Here is a 21,417-nt window from a genome sequence, read left to right as displayed (position 1 = left end):
TTTTACTCTTTTGAATAATCATTTGCCCATCGCTCTGCGGGGGCTTCGTTTGTGTTAATCAGCCTCCTTAGCTGCCCAGGTACTCATCTGCTTTCCTGTAGTCGTTTTTGTGTTTGCTTTTACTTATTGCATTCTTTTCACAGCTTTCAGATATCTGTTTTGCGCTATCTGTCCCTTTTTCTTTGCTTTCAATTTTCTGTTTTCAGATACTCTTTTTAAATTATTTGTCTTTTTCTCTTTATTTTCACTTTTAATGGTATGTTTCAGGTCTGGGAATATCGCACTTGGACCCTTAACCTTCTGGAGGCTGTCTTCGAAGAGCCTCTACTGTCTTTTGCCACCGGCGAAACCCACATAGAGAGAGATCTTTACAAATTTGTTAAAGGTAAAAACCAAAATCCCAATTCCCAGACTCTGCAGAGGGCTCTTGCAGCAATGGCAGCTCAAGCTGCAGTTTGTAGGGCTGCGCAGGCAGCTCGGCTGCGCCTTTGGGACTTTTCCGCAGCATGCTCTACAAACATGGGTTTAGGGTTCAGGGTTTGGGGTTTAAGGTCTAGGATTCAGGGTTTAGGGTTTAGTTTTGGGATGTGTGTTCAGGGCGGCGTTCTCGACGGTGTCGAATAACGTTGCAATTGTACTTCCAAGAACTGTACGACTTCGAGTTGGCTTTCATCAAATGGAGATTAACTCGTCTTCACTCTTCTGCAGCTTTGCAGAAACGCGTCTTCAACAGGTTTGCCTCCCGCGTGCTGCGTCAGGAATGCGAAAGCGGCTTTTTGCATTCCTCTCTTTTAGGGTTTCTGCATTTGCCTCCTGCGAAGCTTTCTTCTTCTTGGTTTCTTTACCTTTCTTTGCCTGCTTATCCGACTTTGTCATTTTCGCCTTCTTGTCTTCTCTCTTTTTCTGTTTTTGCTTTTTCGCCTTTTTTGTTTTTGCGCGGCTGCGGCTCTGGGCCGTTGCCGGCTCAGGCCTTTGTACGACTGCTGTTTGTTTTTTCTGTTTCTGTCTGTTTGCATGCTCTTGTCTCTTATTTCATTTTTTCCGGAGATTTCCTCACTATGACTTTTCGACTTCGTTTTCGCACGTTTAGCTTTCTCATTGGTTCTACTAATGCTATTCTGGCTGCTTGTCTTTTCCTGTTGTTTGTCTCTCCTTGCCGGACTCTGTCTATTATTCCTGTTGCAGCTTTCTTATCTTTCTCGTTGCTTTGATTCACTATTCTATTTTCTTTATCCCTTCGCTGTTGTCTCTCGTTTCTCTCTCTGTCCTGCCCGCTGTCTTTTTGCTTTGTGTATTCTTGTCATTTCTCTTCCTACGAATTTTTTGCCGACTTCTTTTCTCTGTTTCATTCATCTTTTCCTTCACGTTGCATGCATTTACTTTTGCACTTTGTTGCGTCAGGAGATTCGTCAGAGTGACTCTTTTGCGCTTCCTTGCTTTTACCTTGTGTTATTTTTGAAATTTTGCATCATTTCACGTCTTCTCCAGTTTATTCTTTCAGCCTGTTGGTGTTTTTTTGCCCCTTTTGCTGTACCGCTTTATGTGTTTTTCCTTCTTGAGAGTTCATTTGGTTTCGCCAACTTCTTTGTCTTCTCTTAGGAAAACAACAAAGGCATCTGATGACATAAGGAAAAAAATTCGTCCCAACCAGTTCTTAGAAAAGGCCAAATACAGGCTCCAACAGAGAAACCTCAAGAAAAGCAACAAAAAAGCGTACAGAACACAAAATTTAAAACCCCACTCCCTTCAAACCCTACACCATAGTGGCTAACAAACCCTAATCGCTAGTGCCGGCAAGCGCAAGACCTCGCTATGGTGCAAAATCTATTCCCGATGATTCTGCAAACCCTGGACACTTTTCAGTGAATATCGATTCTAAATGGGCCTCTGCAGCGAGTCACTTGAACTAAAGCAAGCAGCAAAGAGCGCACATCAGGCAGCAAATCTAAAACCCGGTTCACAACAGTCTGCTTGCTGAAGCCTCTTACACCTGTCCACGCCTGTAAAGGCTTTCATGCATTTGATATGCACGTACATCTGACCCCTTGCTGCTGCTTGCGTTTGGCTGCTGCTGAATACTCCTTTGCAGAGAGAGTTTGGCAGCTTCAGCCGTGCAAAGCCGAAAGCTGACTTCGCGGGGGCTGACAGAGGGGGGCCGGGGGACCTCATTGCAGGGGCCCCCAGGGGCCCCTTCTCGCTTTCTGTCTGCAGTGAAGAGCGCCGCGTCTTTGCGCACTTTGAGGGACATGTCGCAGGCGAGTCGGCAGCTGCTGTTGGGGGGTAGTTCGCTGCAGATGCAGCGCAAGCAGGAGCCCGACGCGTACACGAATTTGCTGCTGCAGCACATGCAGACTTTGGTGGCAGTGGAACAAGATGCAGAGGCAGACAACATTCTGTCGCTGCTTGATGGAATGGAGCCTATATCCAAGTCGGTGGCCTCCAAGGCCTCAGTAGCCCTGATTCGACAGCAGCCGAACCCCCGCCTCAGGATCCACTTGCTGCATTCTTCAACGCTCAATAGCGGAGTCAAAATAACCACCACAGAACAAGAAGAAACCAATGCTCCTACTTGGGACAACTTAGGGGAAGTGTACTTTAGGGGCACCCTCAGGGACCTTGACAGCGCCTACCTAGAGGTATGCAAGCCAACGCATATACAAGCCAAGGGCTTATGAATTAATAGTGGAGCTTACGACAATAGATAGGGAAGTTTAAGCTGCTGAAACTGCACATCGGATTGGCAAAGGGCACACAGATGGCCTTGGGGAGCCTTTCGGACTGCATTTGTTTGTGTTTATTTTGTTTACATCTGCTTCTGTACACTCATTTGTATGCCTGCGAAGGAGGAGGTACCGATTTGCATCTGGCTGTGTGTCAACACCAACTTGTGCCAACAGATACCTCTTTGTTTCCATGAATACCTACCTGCATGCATGCATGCATGCATACATGCGCAGTTATGTGCAAATATAAGTATATGAATAACTGTAGGGGTTTGTGCTCAGGTCATTGTGGAAGACATGAGTGCTGCTTCGGCGTTTCGGCAGATTGGGTACGGACAGCTGCCTCTACGGGGTGTTGTGGGGTACCCTTCAGTGCAGATGGAGTTGGGGGCCCCCAACTGGGTCTCTTTGCAAGCGAAGGTGGAAGGGTGGTCGGAGCAGTTGAGCGACTGGCACTTCGGCTGGCTAGAGGGCAAGGTGATGATAGCGCACACTCCCCGTTACCGGCAAGTAGGAGAGGTTTATGAGGTGGAGGGAGGCCGAGTCTACTTGATAGTCAAGATCGGCAGCATAGACCAGATAATCACCGCAGACAACCGCAGCACTGTAGATGCATATGTGGAGGTCTCGTTTGACGGCACTTCCAGAAGGACCCGCGTCATCCGCAACTCCCTCAACCCTGTCTGGGATGAGGAAGTGGCTGTTCCCCTTCGATTCGCCTCCATCCGAGATATATCTTACACAGAAATACAAAGAAAAGGCAAGATCTACTTTGATGTGTGGGGGGTCGGAACCAACTACGTCGACCATCTGGGGGAATGCACGCTCTACCTTCAGGACATTTTCTACAACGAGAAAAACCAAAAGCGCACACAAGTCACCAAAGAAAGAATCATATTGTAAAATATTAACTGGGACTCGAAGCACAAGCCCTAGCTTTGACTGTTAAACCCAAGTCCAAAGCAAGAACTGATATATGAAGCCCAGACAATCTCCTTAGTAGTGACCTCGAAAGCTCCGCTAACATTTGCACACTTCGACTGCATTCGAAGAAAACTACTACTGCGCTTGCTGCCGTCTTCATTGCGATTTCTTTTGGTGGATATTTTGTTTGTTCTGCATCTCTGTAACTTTGCATTTAATCCCCGCACTTCTCCTTTGTTTACCACTTCTTATGCGTTTGTGTTGCCTGTCCGCTTTTTTTCTCTCATGTTGAGTGAGCGCAGAGTCTTGTTCTGTTTACTGCATTTTGCTGTAATGTTGCATCCATTGATGCATTAACAGTCGAATATTTTTTGTCTTCGCTTGTGGAGTGTCACCTGCGTTTTACCTTTCTCCTTTTTTTGTTCCTTAATGTTATCAGGGAGACAAATATGAAGGCCAAGTACGAAACCCGCGTATTCGCGGGCACCAAGCGCCTCTCCTTTATTCACAAAGACGACAGACCCTCAAATCTCACATTGGAGGCATGGACTTGTCCGGACATTCTTGATGTCTCGGACTTGGACAAGTACGCTTTAGGGTTCAGGATGTGGAACTGAAGGCCCAGGCCTTAAATCTTTGCTATTTACAGGCATAATGAATGCTCGTTAATCGGTAGAAACTTAGGGGATTTCTAAAATGGCGGATGTCTTGGGTTGACTGCGGGTTTGGATTTCGAGTCAGAGGCTCTTGGCTGTCTTTTATGGATCAGGCTTCCCCAAGCTGAGAGATTCGACACCAAGAACAACATGCCCAGGGCTCTTGCATGCAAGTACGACCAGCTCAAGGTGAGTCTGCTTTACCCAGAAACCCTACGTAAGCGTTTCTGGCTACCTATGCCAGAAACCCTAGGCGAGGGAACTCTTGAGGCTTCTTAATTAAGCGGAGTTTGGCCTTGGAGTGTAACGTGGCAGTGGGAAAGTATGAATTGTAGGACGTTTCGTCTCCACTTTCCTTTTGTACCTGTTCAGTTCAGAGCCTTGCGACCGAGGCTCTGTTGAATAGGGTCTGTGGGTATTTTCTCTGTAGGCTCTGTTCAATTTGGTGATTGAATCCAAAAAGCTGCTCGACGCGGATGCCCCCGTGGGCCCTCCTCGATGTTTTGAACTCGAGAGACTAGACCAACGCAAAGAGTCACAATTTTTACCAACTCTTGTAGCCCGTGAGTGGCCCCACCTCTTGAAAGCCCTTCACTCTGGCTGCTGCTGATTTGACGCTTATGCGTCTAGACGTTGTCCTCCATTTCCTCGTGTTTTCTGTTGGCTTGTGTTTACATCTGTTGGTTTTTATCACCCTCTTCCACAGCTTGTCTTCTTCTGCCAGTCGCTCCTTTTTTGTATCTCCGCGTCTCTGGGGTTTTCGCTTTCCTCCTTTGTTTTTATTGCTTCCATTTATAACACTTGTGGCGCGTGTGTCTTATTATCTTCATCCTTGTTTTTGTGCGCTTTCGTAAGCGCATGCTAAGCATGCCTGTTTCCCTGTAGGTCCCCTATAATTTTCTTCACTTTTCTCGTTGTGCGTTTTTCAGCAATAAAGCCACCATTAGGTGTGGACTCCCAAGCTGCTGTATTTCACTACACGCGATGTGTTCCCTTTGTGATAAAGAGACAGGCTCTTACCTTCTCTCCGGACTTTACCATGCAACTTAAGGCGGGAGACCCCCTGGACCATTCTCTGCTGATGACCAGTCTGCTTCTCGGCCTGCCCACGCATGCATTCGTCTGCATCGGTAATTGCTGAAGCCGCAGCTGCTGCTGCTTGTGCTGCTGCAGTTTCAGAGAAGGCAGTTGAAGCTGTAAAGAGACTTGCAGAGGCATAAATATTAACAGTGGCAAGCAGCAGCTGCAGTAGCAAGACCCGCAGCAGCGGCAGCAGCAGCAGCAGCAGAAAGTGCAGCAGCGCGTGCATTATGCACTTCTTCTGATTGTGTGTCATCTTCACAAGGAACTCTGCACGACAAGCACATGCATGCATGGGTCACTACATTTCACTGGGACGAAGAAAGAGAGACGGGGAATGTAAAAATGTGGGAGACGGCCAGCGGTCTGGTGTACGTACTCAAGAGTCGATTTCAGGACCTTGAGCTAGCACAGACGTGAGACTTAACGAAAAAAGCTGCGCATATAAACGTGCATGCAAACAAGTACAGTGGCAAACACAAAAATGAACGGGCAAGATCGAGCAAAAATGCTCAAAAGAGAACAAAACAAATGATTGCATTTTTAGTCGTGCTGGATTCTAGGTCTATCTTCCGCTTTAGCCACTGTATACGTATGCGCGCTAACTGTTTGTGTATGTGTCAGTGAAATCTTCTCTTTGTGAGCTTTTTGGCTCTCTTTTCTCAAAGTGCTGCCTACATTAGCAACAGTGTTTGTACTTTTGTTGATTATGATTATTAATGCGCCTTGAAGCCCCATACAGACGTTAAGATGTGAAAAAGAAAGTCTCAAAAATGGCCGAATTTGCGGCTTGTATCAACGCAGGGTCATTAAGGATCCAGAAGGAGGGGCCACGGAGATTATCCTAAACCAGCGGGTAACCGGATATTTACAAATATATATGCATGTGTACGGAGAGAACTTCAGCATATGTGTTTAGCGTTTGTGGTTTCGCTACACTCGGCCTATTTTTTTGGCTTTTACGTTTGCCTCAAGCTGCATTCATGCTGCCTCCTGAAGAAGTTGTGTAGTTCTGTTTGCTGGATTTGTCTTGCTTGTGTTTTATTCGTTCATCTGCACTTTCCCGTCGTTTTGTCCTCTCTTTCATGTCGGACCCTGCCGACTGTCTTTCTCTTTATCCCCCGCGTCTTTCGTTTTCTTTAGCCTCTGGTTGTTTGCGTCTTTTCTTTGCGTATTTTTGCCTCGTCGGTCCAGGTAAATGTTGGGCCTTCATTTTTGCCTCTCAGGCTTTGATCCTGTGCGTTATTAAATCTTTCCTTGAATGTGTCATATCAGTTTTACATGTGTGAATACTATTTTGTACCTGTACCACATGTTTGCTATGTGCTTTGTTGGCGCGGTTGACGTAGAGGGATCGTTTACTACTGGTCAATCCTGACTTAGCCGGTGAAGAAGCCGGGAGCACTGAAAACGGCTCCCTGTAAGCTTTCGGTTAATCTGAAGAGTTTAATTTTATCGCGCAAGCAACGTAGTATACACAGATAGCAGGTAGAGGTAAAGGCTGTCGAGCAAATGGCGAAAAATGAGAAAGGCTGGGGGCTAGTGCTGGGAAGAAAGAAACGGACAGGTGAGATGAATTAAATGAATTAACAACGTATGGTCCTGCTCGTGCATGCTGTCGTACTTCCGCAGTCGCCTGTCGCAGTTTTGGGGAAACAAACAGCAGCAAGAGGCCCCTGTTGGGGGCCCTAAGCTTCCATATCGTTCCCTTGATCTCATGTTCAACCACAACAACGTATGGCTAAACATACAAGATCCTAACCCGTCAAAGATTTGGTTTGACATTTGGAACTTCGTAAGCTCGGGCCTAAGGTTGAGGGTTAGGGGCTTGGGCTTAATAGGCAGTGGGTGCATGCCTTGCAGTTTGGTGAAGGACTTTTGCGCCGTTATTCATATATTTACTAGGGCTTTGGACTTTATCACGCTTGCCCGTGCTTTGGTTTGTGCTGAAGCTGTAAGATTTAGGTTTCTGGCTTTAGAGATTGAGATGTAGCCCGTGTTAAGTGTTAATGAATGGAAGAGCATTCACGCTTGGCTTGGCAAAGCCCGCAGCTCTATAGGACCAACTTTCTCATTCTGCATGCATGAAAAAGTGCATGGGCGTATTGGCAGATGGATGTATATTTGCTGCCTGTACGCATTTCGCGTGTCATCCTTTATGTCTACGCATTTGTACTGAGTCTATTTACTTCCTTTTGCGGCCGTGCTTCTTTGCTTTGTGATTGACTTTTCTCAGCGTCACTGGTATCAGTTTTATCCGGGCTCCTTTACGTTAACTCCTTGCTTTATTCCGAAAGGGTTAGGGTCAAAGGTATCCGAATTGCAGTTTGAAAAGATGTCAAACGAGCTCCTAGACAAAGTCACAGCTGATTTAACGGCATTTAGAGCCAGTCGAAACCTAAACACCAAGTGGAACAGAGACGAAGTTCTGGAAGCCTTCTTACAAACGTAAGAAAACCTGCATGTGATGACGCATGCAGATGCACTTTCATGAAGCTATGCATGCATATTTGCAAGGAGGCTCACGCTCTCTTATGAGCCTATGCATACATGTATATGCATTTGCCTACCTGTAGACAGAGTTCTCCAACTGTTTTGGAGGCTTTATGTGCCTTATTCAAATCCTTTCACCCTTCACCGATAGCCTGTTTTCACCGCTGCGTAGTTTTGGAAAGCTCTTTTCTGCTGCCTTTCCTTTAAAATGAGTGTCTATTTCTCAGTTTTTTCGTTTCTTGATGTGCTTTTTTGATTCCCACTTCTGCCTCGTTGCGCCTTTGTCATGCACGGTCAGCTTCCCTATCTTCCTCGTCACTTTTCTCCCGTCGTTGCTCATGCATCTACCTCTGTGTTAATGGGCTTTATTCATTTGTCGTTGCTGACATTGATTTCATCGCTGCTCTTTTTCTTGCCCTGGCTCTTCGTGTCTTGACAGATATCTCGTTTCCTCCCTTTTTGAGTGCATATCTATTTTTCCTCTCGTTTCCACTATTCTTCCCCTCGTTGTTGCCGTTATTTCTCTGGTTAGGAATTCCGTTTTTTTGCCCCCGCCCTCAAATCGTCTGTATTTGTCTTCTTTCTTTACACGTCTTTTTCTTTTTTCGTTAGCCTTTTCCTGGTGCCTATGCTGTTCATGCCGGCACTTTCATTATCAGTTGTAGCCGCTCTATATTGTGTTTATCTCCTGACTACAGGGGTCTCGAATTGCTTCATCAAGTGAACACAGCACGAGAAGAGGATTTTCAACTAGCCAAGCTGAAACTAGAAGATTGGCGCAAGGCCCTTTATTCTAAAGTACCCAACAGCTACAGGTAACGTCTCTTGCACGTTTTATCGATTAATGGCCATTCGTCCTGTTTTTCTCCTGTTGCTTGCCTTCCGCTTTTCATATCTGGATTTACGTTGCTTCTTAGATTTATTTGCTGCTATTTTGCAGCTGCTGTTTTCGCTTTTCTGTCCTTTGTTCGTTTATTTTTTGTTTTGTCTTACCTGGTACATCTCCTTTCCCTACTATTGAGTTTTTCTCATTTTTTGTTATCTTTGTGGATCTGCATATGTCCTCCAAATCCTGTAGTTCCGTATTTCTCGTTTATCTCATCTTCCTATGCCATTCTCTTATCACTTTGGCTCTTCATGTATTTGTGCATCTTTGTGTTTCCCTTTCTTCATCCATTCCTCCCTTCTTGTTACAGCGCGTCCGTGACTTGGCCAGTATCAAGTTCCCGAAGCCCCTGGCCGTTGATAGCATAGCGCCTCCTTTTGTTGTGCATATCTTTCTTCACTGTGCAGAGTGCGCGGGGTACCGCTTCAGTACAACACTTTGGACTGCAAGTGGATATCGGACTCAATAATTCGTCAAGTTGAATTCTTGGAGTCAAGAGATCGGAGCGCTGCATTCGCCATTTCAGCGTGCATGTACAACCTTCCTGGCGAGCTCTGCAGCACTTACATTTATCTTCTGCTCTGTCAAAAAGTGACAGAACGAGAAAGGAGGAGACTGCTTCTAGCGAAAGAGCAGGTATTCCACATGGCAACCCTCACACTCACAACAAAGGCAGAGACAAAAAATTCTTGCAGTCAAAGCCCACAGTTCTAGGTGTATAACTTGACGCAAAAGAAAATTATTTCAAGATCGCTTCACTATGAGCCGATGCTTCGTTGCCTGACCACAGCAAAAACAGCGTGTTTTGTATAGATCACAGCAATTCACATCTCGCGCTTGTTCGGATGTGTCTGCCAGTTCTTTCGTACTTTGGTTCCGTGGTTTCCACTCACTTTCTGGAGCACCTTGGACTGCTGTCCTTTCACTCTCTGTTATTCGTCACCATATTCCAATATGTTGTCCTTCGCTCCTTGTCTGATCCTTGCTTGCGATCCTTTCGCGCGCCTCTGTCTCTCTGTATTCCTATCGAACATCGCTTCTGTTCCGCTGCTGTCTTCTTCATTCTTCAGGAAGGCCGGGAAAAGGGCCAACGCCGGGCTCGAGCCAAGAGACTGCACTACAACAAACAAAGAAGACATCCCAGTAAGCAGTTCCGAGGATTTAGGGTTCAGGGTTTAGCGTTTGATGATAACGAAAGTGCCTGTGCAGTTCTTCGATAGCAGCTTTTACTCACGTCTCAGGTTTAACGACTTAACTCGAATTGATTACTCTTCCTACTGAAAGAATAGAAATTATGGCGGAAGGTGCAATAAGCAGCATCTAGATTTCCGGGTGCCACAGGTCGCCTGCAGTAGTGTTCCTTTTCTTTCCAGTTTCGGGTCTGAGGTGTGGGCCTTACCATGTTTGCGCTAAGAGTCACGGTGTGGGTTCTACGCAGAGAAAGTATCTTCTGAAGAAGGGGAAGGTCAGGATGACTTTGAAAGCCGTGAAGGGGGCATGTCGAGAACCATGCGCGAAGACGACGCTTCTGGGGGCCACCCAGGGGATCCCGAAAACCCACTTGAGGGCGGCGAAGGTGCCGAGGGATTACCGCCTCTGGGGAGTCCAAAAAGTAAAAAGCACAAGAAGAAACACAAGCAAAAAAAAGTACCTAAAGTCAAGAAGAGAGCTCCCAATTTGGTAGAAGGAAGCGAAATAGGATGGTTCAGTATACGCCGCAATTATTACGAAGAGGACGAGGCTCCCGATTTCAAGTCTCTAATGCAGGATCTCGAAGATTCTGTTGCTGAGATACTTCAGTGCGTCTCTCTTCTTTGCTTTAAAACTATTCTCCATCGCTTCTTTTGGCATTTCGCTGCATTCCTTCAGTCTTCTTGCGCCTTGCCGGGCCTCAATTTTGTTGGATTTTGTCGCCTTTCGCTATTGTAGCCGTTTTTATCCAGCTGGCGGGAATTTCGATCCTATTCTTTGACAGTTTTGTTATGAATTTCTACTTGTTTTGCCTTTTCCGGGCTATCTGCCCTCTGCTTACTGCTGCTTGAAACCACGGCTTTCGCCGTGCCTATGATTAGAAGGCTCAAACGGTTACTTTCATTTTTGTTTCACTAGTTTTAGGCGATGAGGCCGCCAGATCCTTTGGCCCAAGCCTTGGGTGCTTGATGGCTGTGATTGTGTGTTTTTCCTTCAGCATTAATCCAAACAGAGTCCGGGCATTTCAGGGTCGTTACTATGAGAAACGTCTTGTCTTTGCCATACACCCCGACTCTCTTTCTCCTCCTCCTCCTGTAGAGGGAGACAAGCAGAAAGAGGACCAGCAAGATGAAGACGAGAGTCCAGCCCAAGTTGCTGGGGCTCTTAGCCCAGCGGTTCTCATGGAAGCCTTAAGCCAGCTTACCGATCAGATGCTCGAGAAGAACGAAGTCTTCGCAGAGATCACAGGTTACACGCATTTACTGCTGGACCCTAACCCCTGAGAGCATTGAGCCTGAAGTGCTCTAATCTGAGGAAATCTGGGCTGTGAGAGCTCGCAAGTGCACACCTTTCTAATCTCCATATTCTTCGCTCGACAGATGTTTTGTTTACATGCGTGAACAGGTGGGGAAGCGCAATTTGGTTGGGATGGCCAAGGCAGCCGCCCTTACTGTGCAGAGAAGGAGGCGGAGGAGAGAGCTTCTCAGGAAGACAACATTGACGGTCCTGTGGCCGAAGCTGGGGAAGAACCAGAGGAGGCAGGCAAGTCAAAGAAGAAGAAAAAGAAGGAGAAAAAAGCAAAAAAAGAAAAGAAAGAAAAGAAAAGGAAGGAAGGAGACACCCAAGATGACGCGATACCGCCGCAGTCCGACTCGCCAGAAACTGAAGCCACAGAAGAACGGATTACACCAAAGCCCGTTGATGCTGATGAAGGGGCTGTTTCTGCTGACGCAATTCCTGCTGCAGCTGCGGCTGCAGCCGCCCCAGCAGCGGTTGCAGCAGGAATACCAGTTGTTGCCGCTGCCGCGGCCATGGACAAGGTCACTAAGAAGAAAAAGAAAAAGGAAAAAAAGAAAAAGGAAAAAAAGTCTGAGCCAGAGTCCGATGTTAGTACACCTCGAGATGAGAAGCCGACAAAGATAATCAGGCAGCCCTCTCCCCCGCGTAAAGAGCCCACACCTCCACCGAGCAGCAGCAGCAGCAGCAGCAGCAGCAGCGTCGAGGAGAAGGCGCCTCCACCCCCACCACCTAAGCCCAAGGGACTCGGCTTGACCGCTGCTGGCACCGTTGTAGCCGCCGTTAAGCGTCTGCGGCGCCGCCGTGCCCCAGCGGCATCCAGCAGCAGCAGCAGCAGTAGTAGTAGTAGTAGTAGTAGCAGCAGTATCAGCGAGACGGACTCGGAAATACGGGAGCAGGAGCGTTTGCTGCGAGCTCGTTTGTCAGATTTGCGCAGGCAGCATGAGCAGCTTCTTCGGCAGCAGCTACAGCAGCTGCCAAGCGCAACAGATAGCGATTCCCTGTCTCTATCTGCAGTATCAAGGGACAGAGAAATCCCCCCCAAAAATAGCGCAGAGCTGCGTTTCGTCAGCTCTGGGGACGACAGTGAAGAAGAGGAGGACTCTCAGGAGGCGGAAGAGACAGAGAGACAACTTAGAGAAAGGTTATTGAGGCTCGAGAAGGCTCAGAAAGACCTCAAGGGAATGGCCTCAAATCTACACGAGGCGGAACAACAGCTCACCTTTGCACGCATCCCAGCTCATGGTGAGCCACCACTCCCTGTCTACTGTTTTGTCCCTCTGTTTTCGTTGTTGGCCTTTCCTCCTAAAACTAACAGATAGGTGGAAATTTGGTTCGCTGAGTCTATTGCTGTAGATATGGCGGTTGCGGAGGCGTTAGAGAATCTGCAGCTGCTGCCGCTGCTAGAATGCGGGTTCATTCCTCATCGGTTTCTTCGTCATGTGGTCATTAGTCAGTCTGTTTACTCGGGCGTTTCACTTTCTGTTTTCAGCCAGGTGTTTTCTCCTTTCGACAAAGCATCAGCTTGTAGTAGCTAGTGATGCGTGCTCGTTTTCTTTGTGTCTGCCTTTTGCATCTTCTGCTGCAGAGGCAGGCCTAGATGAAAGGTACCTTTCCTACGGAAGCAGCACGATGGAGAACCCTTGTCCGCTCATTCCGTCTCCCCCTTCCCTGTGCTCAATGAAAATCTTGTCAAAATTGCCGCAGTCCTGCGCAGTGGTAGATGAAGCTGTTTTTTCTGGGTCTGAGGCAACTGGTAGCATCAATGGCGCAGCATCAGAGAGAAACAATACAACACTGGGTTTCGTATCACTAAACACTCCTTTGTTGGAGCATCAACTGCATCAGAATGCTCAGCAGCAGCACTTTATTCCGTGGTGGTTGGGCCGAAAGGCGCGAAGGAGGCGCCCTTCGCCGTCACCTGAGAGAGACCAGAATGAGACAAAGGCACCCAACGGTAGCATCGCAGTATCAGCAGGTTCTTCGGGGTTGCGTGAGGACGCCACTAGAGAGTGGTCTCAGCAGGATTCATTTCAGTCAACTGCTGCTGCTGCAATGGTGCTACAGACACAGCAGGAAGCATTGCGGCGGCAGCTTGAGCAGTTAAAACAGAAACAGTTGCGGGAGCGACAGAAGTCGCGGAAATGGGGAGCTGTGGCAAAGGGTTACGCACCAAGGAAGACTGCTTTTGCTTACAAACGCATTCCAGATAGACAGGTGGTGGGGGAGGCAGGCGACACGACTGGCACTCCTGACATAATGCGCGGCTTCCTTCTAAGCAGCAGCAGCAGCACATACAGCAGCAGCAGTGACTCTGGAGAGTCAGAGTATTGAGAAGATGTGTTCATTTGGCTTCCATTCACCGAATATGTTAAGGAAGAGCGTGAACATTAACAGCCAACTTCGCACAGAAAGGAGCACAAGCATGTGCTTTGAACAAACGCTTGAGAGCTGATAGGTATCTGCACGTATGTTCTCAAGTATGCTTGTATGCATACGCAAACGTACACGTGTGCACGCTTGTTCAAGTATGTTTATATTTGTGTATGCACGTCTGTTTTATGCATGTATATGCATGCGTTTACACCTAGTTGGATGCACCATCTAAGTGTGTATACCGCTGTTTACCAGCAAACATGGCAATGTACAGAAGGTTTCGTAGTTTGTAGCTTCCTTATCGCCCTTGCGCATCAGCAGTGCACTTGCTGATCTCTGTAGATCTGCACCCAGTAGGGCCAGTTTGTTTGCTGTTGGGGTGAATACACATTTTTTTCTGACATTTGCCTCATGTTCTTCTTGTCCATGTAGATCAGTGGACGTGTATGTTCACCCAGGAGCGTTTGGTACTGCTTTTCTACTTATCTTCTTTTATCTACACTCAAGGAGTGTGAATCGGTGTGGAACGGCACAAGAAAAGGAGAAACAGGGCAGCATAGAACGAACCGCAGTTTTTCAACTGTCAAATTATGCTTTCTCCATAAGCCGGATAGAAGCAGCGCCAGTAACAGCCCCAGAAATAGCTGCAGTGTGGACAGTAGCTTCAGAGAGCTTCAATTTCTTTCAGTTCTTGAATAGCTGAAGTGCAAATGCGCAACCGCAGCTGCTAAGCTGAAGTAGGCATTTACATTTTCAAGCTAGCTCGCTCGTTGAAAATCCTGCCAGCTAGATAAATTTTGGAGAGGTCGCGCACCATGCGGAGTCTTCCAGTGGGAATATTTTCAGCTTAATATGAGCCATTAGATGCACTTCGAGGCGAACGTACATCTCGAGGATGCAACAGGAATTTTCAGAAGTTCCTTGATTTCCTCAAGAGCCGATGGGATAATGTGCATCCGCGGCAAGTGGCAGTGAAGGCTCTTGGGAGTGTTGTGCGCTTATCGGGACCTAATTTTGCCGGGAGCGTCAGTACGTCCGCTTTTGTTTGGGTCGGTATGCTGGTGTCTACTTGTGCTCGGACTAAAGTTCGCTAGCTGAGAGCCACTACAAGCTTGACGCTGCTTCTGAAGTGCTCGTGGTGGCCATACATTTTACGCTTATATATTGGGCTCGAGAAATAAACGGGATCCTATTAGTCATGCTGCCACCCTGCATTGCAGGAGCGCCAGCAAATGCTTCTGCACATGATATGCGTTCGATTTGCTTCTTGAGCCGCATTGAATGCTTTCTGAACTGTGTACCCGCATGCCATCCCCATGTACAAATTAAAGGAACTCTCTACACCATTGCAGCAGCTGGCGCCAGGGCCTACAAAAGTAACATACAGCTACCGCTGCGTGGTAAAGGAGCACAGAGGAGGTTCCTCATTTAAAACGCTAGACAGGGGGCCTCTTGGAAACTCATTCGAGGGCATATCGTATCTGAGGAGGCACCGGTTCCGAAAGGCTGTTGTTGCACTCTTCTTCGTCTTAGCTATGTGCATTGAAGGCAGAGTAGTGCTTTTTCCGATACCGTCTTCTTTATTGCCGAACCACGCAGAAGTCACGTCTGGCACATGGCGAAGGCTAATGCTTTCGTACCCATCTTTACGTCTAAGCCGCTGCATCTATATGAATACAAGCTGCACCCTAAGCTCGTTTCAAATTTCCAAAGGCGTTTTACCTGCCAAACAGTACAGCCAACTAGCTGCAGCCCACCCTTTCCTCTGGAGCAGTCCCTTGCAGCACAGCTCCTCCTCCTCGCAGCAGATAATTTCTATTCACCAACGCACGAGGCTATGCAATCGTGGGCAGACAGCAGCAAAGGCGGGGCCTGAGAAGTTCCCGCAATTGTCCCAGAGTGCAGCAGGGATACTGGAATGTTCTCCTGGGGCTTTGAGTTCTGGTAAGCAGGCCGGGTGCCCTAATCATGAAGAACAAGCACAGGAAGTCTTTGTCACTGGGGATAAGTAGGTCTGCGGGTTCTCGGTGAGAGCGTTTCTGGAGGCGCTGTAGGCGGGGCCGTAGGCGAATCCCTGTAGCTGCTTGCACAGCGCTCCGACGAGATCTGTGTTGAATAGTCCTTACTGAGATCTAATGTAGGCTACTTGAGTTACGTGATTAGTATCTTCTGCTGCTGTCAATTTTGCACTTTTACTATGTAGCTGTAATACAGGCATTCGGAGCCGTTTACACCAGGTGGCACTCATCCTAACTTTGTGCAGCCTTTGTTCCGTGGGCGTAGAAGAACAAGTATAGTATCATTTTAAGATGCATTTTAATTTAGGTTATACCCGACACGAAGCTCAACTATGGGCCCGAGGGTATCGGTCACCTTCTAAAGGGCCCCCCCGCGGCGACCAGTGTCGGCAGCGGCAGTGCCTTGAAAGATATCCCCAGAAACTTAGGGTCACAACAAGCCCACGGGTACCTTAGAACGCTTGTTTGCAAAATAACATTGTTTCTAAGGCATCCCTTTCACAGCGCCTTTGGCCATATCTGCTTTATGCATCTCAGGGCTCGAAACACCGTATCTCCCATGGGCTCCTAATCATGAGTACCAATCACTACCTGTTAACCCCATTTCAGTGAATGCATCCTTGTAACACACATTAAAGCTGTATCCCGACTCCTTCACGTCATTGATCAAGCCCCTCCGGGACCTGCAACGAGTCAAAGGGGCCCCGCTGGGGCCCCTCATTACTGTATTGGAGTCCAGAACTTCCGTTTTATTATGCATCTTCGGTGGAATGGGAGGCTCTGTACGAGCCCCCGGACATTGCGTCTGTACCTCGGCCTTGTTTGCCTGCTCTACTTGTCGACTATTGCCGCTGCGCTCAACGTCAAGATCAAGGACAGCAGCCCCAAAACAATAACAGCAAGAGCAGCACTATCAGCAGCAGCAGCAAGGACTGCTGCAGCAACAGTGAAAACGGCAAATGAGTCTCTGGGACCCTCCTGCAGTGTTGGGTGCAAGACTTTCAACTTTTTAAAAACTCCCACGCGTTGGGGGACTCTCGCAAGTCCACCAGGCTGGCGCTCGATGGCTCAAAGAGCTTTTCGTTCTTTGGGTATGTCTACTAGCATAAGCAGATGTTGTAATGGAAACTCATATTCTGTTGGAGGCACACTGGTGCTGCTCTGCCAGAAATAGCAGCACCAGTATGCCTCCAACAAAATATGACTTGACGAGTTGGTGGCAGAAGCAGCAAGTGCAGTGACACCAACAAGGTGTGAACAGCAGCATCAGCAGCGATAAGCTGGGAACCAGTCGCACCAGCATCAAGAGGAGCAGCGCCTGAATCATTTGCTCTTCATGTCACATTTATGTTGCAGGTGTTCCCAGTGTTTTGTCCCCGGGGCCTTCTGCAGACACCCGACAGTGGATCAATTTATACGAGAAGTCTGCCTTCTAGCGCTAAACCCCAAAGCCTATCCCATAGACCCAAGCGTTGTTTCCCTTTAATATCACTCAGCTTCAAGGATTTGCTTTTGTTTGTGAACCAGCTTAGTGGAGCCAGTTCACAGTGATTTCTTTTCGGTTTCACGGGTTTATACAACCTAAGCCGCTCAAGGTTTGGGAGTGTGGGTTTATTCACAGGCAGCGGTCTGAGCGAGTGCTGTTTTTGTTCTCGGAGTTGACTGCCCAGACAACTGAGGAGTTACTTTCGTCTTTGCTGCTGCTTGAGGAGGCAGCCGACACTTCAGGAAATAGGCACAGTCCTGTGTATCTACACATACACTCGAATGGGGGGCCTATCACCCACGCCCTGGCCATCCTAGACCTCATGCAGGTAACGCTTTGTTGCTGCTGCAGCTTCTGCTGTTGTAATTATTGCACTTGTGTGCTGGGCCTCTATGCCCCCACTGCAGCCGGCGCTGCAGTGGCAGCAGCTCGCTTCAGCTGTCGCCGCTGCAAAGTGAGCTTGGTTCTTCCCCCCTCTGTTTGCAGCTAATGTCAAGTCCAGTCTACACTATAAACTGTGGGCTGTGCGCATCTTCGGCTTCTCTTTTGTTGGCTGGAGGAACACCAGGGCGCCGCTATGCATTACAAGGCAGCAGAGTCCTCCTGCATCTTCCAATGGGGTCTCTGGGGGGCCCTCTGACAGACCTTTTAGTGGAAACTGATGGCGTCAAGCGAGTTAAAACTCAAATTCACAGCCTCTACGGGTAAGGAACATAGGACTCTCATTACCAAGACCACAACTGAGGGTCTTTCATAGGGGCACTCTGAGGAGGCCGCTTCCTGGGTCCTGACGCTCTTCAAAGAAATATTGTGTAGCTTTTTGAAATGTGGTTCATTACTAAGCGAGTAGTCCTGCACTTGGTGAAGTGTTAAAAACCGAAGAAAGTGGAAGTGGACGGACCGGGGTTTGATCCCGGGACCTCCTGAATGCAAATCAGGCGTGATACCACTACACCATCCGCCCTCGACGCCACCTTTCAACTGCAGGGGCCCTTTCTTGTATGGTTGACTTGAAATAGACCTTCTCCATGAGGGCTCCCATAGAATTGTGCCAATCTGTGCCTATAGATGCCCGTCTGTTTCCATTTTCTCTGTGCTGCAGTGGCGGGATATGCAGTGATTTCTAAATTTTGTTCTGGGTGCAGATCCCCTGAAGAATGGCACCAGTGTCTGTAGTGGCCTGCAATTTACCTCCATAAGAATTTTTTCGGTTCGACATTAGCAGTTGATAAGTTCATTTTTTTACGGTCTTACGTCTCAGGTGCCTAACAGGCCTTTCTCCCCCTTCAGTGGCCTCCTTACTATCAGAGGAAAGATATTTGAATGCAGAGGGAGCGCTTAAACACGGGATCATCGATACCGTGATGCCGCTTGCGGAGGGAACTCCACAAGACGGAAGAATTCATCGAAATGGTTCCTGAGGGAGTTCTTGCGCTCAGCAGTAGGGGGGCCATACGGGAGGAAAGAAGGCGATTAATCAAAAGAGTGCCCCCCAGCAGTAGACAAGCCCTCAAGACAAAAATGGAAAGCCCAACTAACAAATGGTGGTGTAAAGCCCTTTTACACGCCCTATGAGCGGCTTTTAAAAGGGCTCTTAGCTAAAACATCCTATCGTAAAAGCTTCCCAAGGCAAGTGAACGTCTCAAAGTTCTTTCGTTTGATTTGGACCTCGTAGATGCTTGGACAGGCCGGACGCAGTTGGCGGTATGGTTGGTGTTGTGTGGCTCAACTGTAAAGAAAATGTGAGAAATCGAGGTGAATGAATAGCTCAGCAATTCCCATTGGCCTCATTAACGGTGGGGTCGGAGTCTGTTCGCTTCGCCTTATCTTGCTTTTGGTTTGGAGGGGAGGTAGGCGATGTAGGTGCTGGTCCCCTGTTAAGCTGCAGGGTCTGAGTGTCAACTGTGAGGGTGACAGGCCCGTCGTTGTGTATCTCTACTCCTGTGGTCGAACACAGAATGAAAAGAGACAGAGGCAGGAGAAAGGCACACAGTTAAAGCACCAATGAAGAAGTGAGAGAGACATGCGGCTGACAAATGCGTGCAGACGCAAATAGGCAACGGCAGAAGCAAACAGAGTAGTTCAGTTGAGATACTGACGACAGAAAAAGAATTACAGGGACAGATACGCAAGCGACCAAAACAGGCACAGGAGCAAACAAACTATGAACGCAGGCGCCAGTGGGTTCTTTAGCTGCAGCTTCCCCCTTAAGAGCTTATTTCTGGGCCTTCGGCTCACGCATGCGAGTCTGGAATTGTCCGCACTGAATTTTACTTGGTTCGTAGCCCTTGCGAAGACTTTCTAAAAAAGACTCATACACTGGGCGCGCTTTATCCGGAGGCATTGCTGCACCAACAACCATGAGCCCTCATCTACTCAGCTTTACATAGAAGTACTAGTAGTTGTGGATGTGGCGGCAACATTTTAAGGCAGCCACTATTACTTCCAAGCCCCGAAACTCACGATGATGGAGGCGTGGGGAGGCATGCAAAGGCACTTTCTTGTGAACAGCAGCCCTATAACTCACCAGCGGAGAAATCCGGCTGGAACCCTTTTTTCGTTTGGGCCTGAAGAGTGAAGTTGGAAACTAACAGCAATTCTGGAGAACACCAAGAACACAAAATGGCTCGGACTTAAGGCATTGCAGCTGCTGTAAAGCTGCAGTAAGCCAACGAACTGAACAACTGGTTGGTGCGTTGCTTCGATGCCTAGGGTCGAGGAATAAGGGTTTACGGTTTACCGTAGCCCATATCAACAACACTCTTCTGCCAAGGCTTGCCAGATGAATCCTCTGAAGGCAACAATGGCAGAGGTTGGGACTGCCCGGCACATGGTTCTGAGCCTTGGTGCTTGTAACCGGGCTGCGCACGCTTATTATGTGCGTGTGTGTGTTGTGATTGCAAGAGAGTATTGAGTGCGGGAGTTGGATGCACGGTGTTGGCGAGCATTTGAGAGAAACAAACATATAAGCCACATGACAGGCGAGCTGAAGTAATTTAAAAAAAGCACGGAAACTCGGGATAGGTGAAACTGAAACCGTACCCCACAACCTCGTTCCTAGGCACTTCTTCACGCCATAGTCCACGTCGGCCCTATACCAGATCCACACCCTACAGATGCCTCAAATGCGGTCCCAGTGCTTAGGACTTTTGCACAGACAATATTGCAGCTCTTCAGGAGCTGACCAGTTTATGGGGGTCAGTTGGTACATGCGTGGGTCTACGGCGTACTTGTGGTCGTGTTTGCCAATGCCGAGGAGACATATGAGGCCCTTGCCAATCCTTGCAACTTCTTCTCCAGTCTCTGCCACCTTCACTGCTGCTCCTTCGACTCGTTGGAGAACTAATTTCATTTTCGTAGAGTGGCTTAGAGCAAGACTTCTGTTGGTTCATATCTTCGGCCCCCCAGTTGATAGCTTCTCAATGCACTCTCCTCCGGAGCCACATGACGCAGAGGAGCCAAGAAGGTTGAAGAAAAGAGTCAATATGAACCTGTAGAGTGGATAATTCCAGTGAGCAGGGTCTGGATATTAGGGCTTGGAACCTGCTGCCCTTGGGGGGCCCCGGTAGGCGGCCACTATTAACCTTCAATGAAACTGTACAATTAACAACGTAGGTGAAAACATTTAATTTTTGCAAGAGCCTCAAATCACTATGATTCAGGATTCAAGGCAAGTCTTAGAACAGGACTGCATGTCAAGTGTTTCCACAATCGATTTCGCAGCACTTGCCAGGACAGCGCCCAGTGTTTCAAACCCTCCAACATTTCGAGCGTAGGACCCGAAACCCCCAGTGCGTTGATCCCAATACTGAAAGTATACAACACTTTCAACTCTAAAGCTCGTGATAGGGACTGGTTTCTCACACGAGCATACCTTTATGCCTCATGGCGAAGCTCCTGCCGTGACAAAGTACCGAAGGTGAGCCAGTAAGAGAAGTTCAAAGATAGTATGCACCTGCATTTTCCCGTATATGACATGTCGAGCTACGCGGCGCTGCTAGTATCGTTCGTCTCCCCTTCAGGAATTTTCGTAGCCAGTGTCTCTGTTCTTGCCCAAGTGTTTGTCAAAGCTACTTAAAGTCCTGTAGCTTCTGCATTTGTACTTCAGAGGCGCCTGTTTCTGCCACATGAAATCGACGCCGCGTCCACGGGCACCACCTGTGTAATACGTTGCCGCCTCTGCGGGCAATCCTGTTTTAGTGGAGGTTTTTTGTTAGCTTGTAAGCGTTCCCATTTAACTAGTAAGCTTATTCCAAACGTGGCTTATCTTCTTTAAGGCTGGGATCTC

General features: G+C 48.1%; 2 protein-coding genes across 2 annotated transcripts; one reads left to right on the top strand and one right to left on the bottom strand.

Moving 5' to 3' along the window:
- Positions 1 to 258: 258 nt before the first annotated feature.
- On the top strand, positions 259 to 13,583 carry ENH_00053340 (C2 domain-containing protein, putative; the record flags this gene model as incomplete). The annotated part of the gene is made up of 21 exons (XM_013583706.1): positions 259 to 385; positions 598 to 733; positions 1,600 to 1,713; positions 2,090 to 2,636; positions 3,006 to 3,622; positions 4,087 to 4,233; positions 4,417 to 4,492; positions 4,734 to 4,866; positions 5,233 to 5,433; positions 5,649 to 5,799; positions 6,188 to 6,239; positions 6,733 to 6,803; positions 7,016 to 7,178; positions 7,710 to 7,831; positions 8,575 to 8,691; positions 9,170 to 9,398; positions 9,833 to 9,905; positions 10,201 to 10,561; positions 10,951 to 11,201; positions 11,358 to 12,494; positions 12,838 to 13,583. 21 exons carry the CDS (start codon positions 259 to 261, stop codon positions 13,581 to 13,583), a joined length of 5,571 nt encoding a protein of 1,856 aa, XP_013439160.1.
- A 5,314-nt stretch (positions 13,584 to 18,897) lies between these two features.
- On the bottom strand, positions 18,898 to 20,481 carry ENH_00053330 (histidyl tRNA synthetase 2, putative; the record flags this gene model as incomplete). Its single annotated transcript, XM_013583705.1, has 6 exons — positions 18,898 to 19,070; positions 19,368 to 19,475; positions 19,657 to 19,728; positions 19,870 to 19,920; positions 20,172 to 20,221; positions 20,360 to 20,481. 6 exons carry the CDS (start codon positions 20,479 to 20,481, stop codon positions 18,898 to 18,900), a joined length of 576 nt encoding a protein of 191 aa, XP_013439159.1.
- Positions 20,482 to 21,417: the final 936 nt, after the last annotated feature.

Source organism: Eimeria necatrix, genomic scaffold (genome assembly GCF_000499385.1).
Source record: "Eimeria necatrix Houghton genomic scaffold, Enh_scaff42, whole genome shotgun sequence".
NCBI lineage: Eukaryota > Apicomplexa > Conoidasida > Eucoccidiorida > Eimeriidae > Eimeria > Eimeria necatrix.
The sequence above is the reverse complement of the archived record's forward strand: the minus strand, read 5'-3'. Positions and strand labels throughout refer to the sequence as shown.